This window comes from Phragmites australis, chromosome 6 (assembly GCF_958298935.1).
Source record: "Phragmites australis chromosome 6, lpPhrAust1.1, whole genome shotgun sequence".
In the NCBI taxonomy this organism is placed as follows: domain Eukaryota; kingdom Viridiplantae; phylum Streptophyta; class Magnoliopsida; order Poales; family Poaceae; genus Phragmites; species Phragmites australis.
This window is the reverse complement of record NC_084926.1, coordinates 8,215,422-8,218,801: the sequence shown is the minus strand read 5'-3', so window position 1 is coordinate 8,218,801 and position 3,380 is coordinate 8,215,422. Positions and strand designations below refer to the sequence as shown.

Here is a 3,380-nt window from a genome sequence, read left to right as displayed (position 1 = left end):
ACCAACTCCAAGTTGGGGACACGGCCACACGGGACGGCGAGGTCGTTCTGCCAAGTCCATGTCACGGCGGTGACCGATCGACCGAAGATTGGGGGCGGATGACATCACCGTTCAGGAAATAACTCGCAGAAGGTCACGAGGCGTTGGATGGTGGGTGGCAACGTCAACATGTCATGGCACACTGGTGGAGGCGTTTCCCGGCCTTCAATTGGGCGGGGCAACGAGTGTGCCGGTGCGCGCACGAAATTCTGTCGATGGAGGCAGGCTCTGCGCCTGTACGTTACGAACGGGGTGTCGCCATTTAAGATGGAGACGCCGAGTCGATCCGTGCAGGCTTCAACTCTAAAAGGTGCAGCGGATGGACAGTGGCACGGACCCACTTGACCCACCCAGCGGAGGCCGGAGCATCTATCAAGCAGAGCACTGTCGAAGCAGCAGGTAGCTAGCTAGTGGCACATGGATCCCACTTGCCAGCAACAGAAGCTATGGCCGGATGTGCACGTCGGCCTCGCAAAAAATCGGCCGTGGAGAGCAGAGCCGTGGGAACTCGGTCTGCTGCGCCGACAATGCTCGACGCTGATCGGAGGCACGGCTTCTTCTAGACGGACGGGAACGGGTGCGGAAGAAAACTTAAGGACGACCCGCCGGGTCAAGGCTGCCGCTTTCGGGGACAATGGCGGGTCAAGCAAGGTAGGCGGCGTCGCACGGCACGGCCCAGCCCGGGCCGCCCGACTCGGCGTCCAGCGTCCAGTTCACGCCGGGTGGAGGAAACCGCCTCATGACTCAGCGTTGGCTTCAGAAGAAGATACCGACCCGCGCGGCACGGCGCTTTTCACGCGCGCTCGGGGGTCCATACACGTGCCGCCCGCGGATCGCGATACCCATCCCCTGGCGCACGGAGGGCAGGGCTTCAGGGTCCAGACGCGCTGGCATGTCGCGGCTACTCGCGACGCATGTGCGCTGGCCGCACAGCCACGGACGTGCGATTGAAGTGTCAATGGCTCAATGGGTTACTTACCGGATCAGCGGCCACACAGGGGCAGTGCCGCGGCGGCATCTGGATTGGCATTGGGGGTCACCTACAGAGTGTCAGATGCTGAGGGCTGGACTGAGGACACGGGCACTGCTACTGCTCTGAATGGTGTGCCACTCTAGCAAACCAATCTTATCCTGCATAGCAGCGAACCAGCAGCAACCAACCTTATCCTGCATAGCAGCAAGCCAGCAGCAGCATTGGGGGCACCAACAAACGGAATGGTATCTTCCGACTTTACGGTGGAGTACTCTCCACTTTAGGTGAAGTGAGGCACTCTATTGTAAGTCATTGCATCAAAGATAAATGGGTAGAATTTAACGATACAGTAACGTTACCACGGATCGGCTACTGTTTACCTCAATCACTGTTCACCCAACAAACCTGGAAATTCCGGCCCCATTAGGGACAGTATTTCTTATTTTTATTACACGGCTGATGCACATACGAACAACTCACTGATTGCTGGTACCCCACCCTGTGACAGTAAATCTGTATATGCATCTACCATATCGAGAGTGCTGTAATATTACAATGTACAAGGCTGCAAAACTTAGTCGCGGTTACGAGGCTGTAAGTAGCAGCTATCTTACTGGTACTACTGCTAGTAACTAGCAACTGTAACGAAACTAAAACCTGAAAGATGCAAAACTATAGTAGTGCTACGTGTGTTCTTACCGCTAGAGCCCTTCGCCGTCGTTGCGCCGCCGGCCAGCCTCCACGTCCAGAGGAGCAGGGGTAGCCGTCGGGGCGCGCGGTTATTACCTTCTTGGCTATGTCATGTATACAGTACAGAGTACATTGTCGAAGTGTTGATCAGGAGTTCAGGACAGACACCTTGTCTTAGAACTCAACGATGAGGCTGCCGAAGGGCGACCGGTGCGGGACGCCCTTGCGGCGCTTGTTTCCGGGGCGGTAGCCGGCGGAGGTCGGCGACGGAGTCGACAGCGAGAAGCTCTGGACGACGCTGCTCTTGTCGCTGGTGCTGGTGCAAGACTCCTCCGAGTCCGAACGCACGACTTTGAGCGCCGCCCTCTTCTTCTTGTTACCGCCGCCGCCGCCACCGTACTTCTTCCTGGGGAGATAGCCACGGGACGTACCGACAATCTGCGCAGTAAAAAGGAGTATGGCATGTTAGGTACTACGAGTCTACGAGACATCTGGAAACGCGCAATGCAACAGAGCTTGTGTATACACGTACCTTGCATCCGAGGGAGCAGAAGCGGAAGCAGTCGAGAAGGCTGCGCTCGCAGACCTCGCAGGTGTTGGTGACGCCCTTGCCGGGGCGGGGCTGCGGCCTCTCGTTGAGGAACACCACGCGCGCGCTGTTGATGATATACGTCTGCACGCCGGTGATGTCCAGCACCTTCTGTATCTCCGACACCCGGATCACGTCGTGGTACGACGACCTCCGTATCTGCTCCGATCCATGCCCGAATTAACATTTACGCGTCAGCCACCGAGAAACCACCCAACCAAAGGAATCGATGGAACAGGGGAGGAAATATGCAGGACGTATTGGAATGTGGCGCAAGGCTTAGTTGCATCGGTACTCTACTGACCTGAATGGCGTGGTGGTCGCTGTGGTGGGCGAGGCAGAGGGAGCAGAGCGCGCCGTTCATGCAGTCGAGGCAGTACATGTTGCACTCGCTCTTGTGCGCGTCGGCGTGGATCATGCATTGCACGAAGAAGCTCGTGGACAGCAGCGGCTTCAGCCACGGCGGCCACCCCTGGTTCTCCACCTCGTCGTCGCGCTCACCTCCTCCCTGCACGCGCACACGCCATACACATACATTCAGTCCAACGTCGCCATTGAAACACCAATCAAGAACCACGAAACAGATCAACAAAAGAAAAAACAACGGTAAGCCACCCAACCAATCAATCACTTACCATGGCGCCTCTGCTCTTCAGTCCGAGAGGGGACGCGTGATCGATAGCCATCTCGGTGCTGGCCAGGAGAAGGCGGGTGGAAGAGAGAAGGGAGAGAAGCCTTCGCAAGACAGCAGCTTGCCGGGGTTGCGAGCGAAGTCTTTGTAGACAGGGGGAAAGACGAAAAAGTTTCGGAACACAGGCGGAAGTAGACTATAGGAGGGAGACTCGGGGGTTTGTTTGAGACTAGCACTAGCACTTGAGAGAGAGGTCTGGGTCGTTCTTATCAACTCGGCTGCGGATCGGGTTGTCCTTGTCCCTGGACCAGGTAAGCAATACATGTGTTACATTTGATCGACTTAAAATCCTATGCAACAGCACGCCCTTTCCATTTTGTTTTTCCTTCACCTTCCAATCTGTTTATCTATTCCCAGTGCCCCATGTTGAGTTCTCCATCACATCCGCTAGGAGATTC

At 56.4% G+C, this 3,380-nt stretch overlaps 1 protein-coding gene across 1 annotated transcript; it reads right to left on the bottom strand.

Moving 5' to 3' along the window:
- Window positions 1-1,424: 1,424 nt before the first annotated feature.
- Window positions 1,425-3,166, bottom strand: LOC133921493 (protein RGF1 INDUCIBLE TRANSCRIPTION FACTOR 1-like). The gene is made up of 4 exons (XM_062366382.1): window positions 2,927-3,166; window positions 2,596-2,799; window positions 2,235-2,450; window positions 1,425-2,140 (listed from the first exon to the last, which is right to left on the bottom strand). The coding sequence occupies exons 1-4, from the start codon at window positions 2,975-2,977 to the stop codon at window positions 1,877-1,879; spliced, it is 735 nt and encodes a 244-aa protein (XP_062222366.1). The 5' UTR covers window positions 2,978-3,166; the 3' UTR covers window positions 1,425-1,876.
- Between the last annotated feature and the right edge of the window lie 214 nt (window positions 3,167-3,380).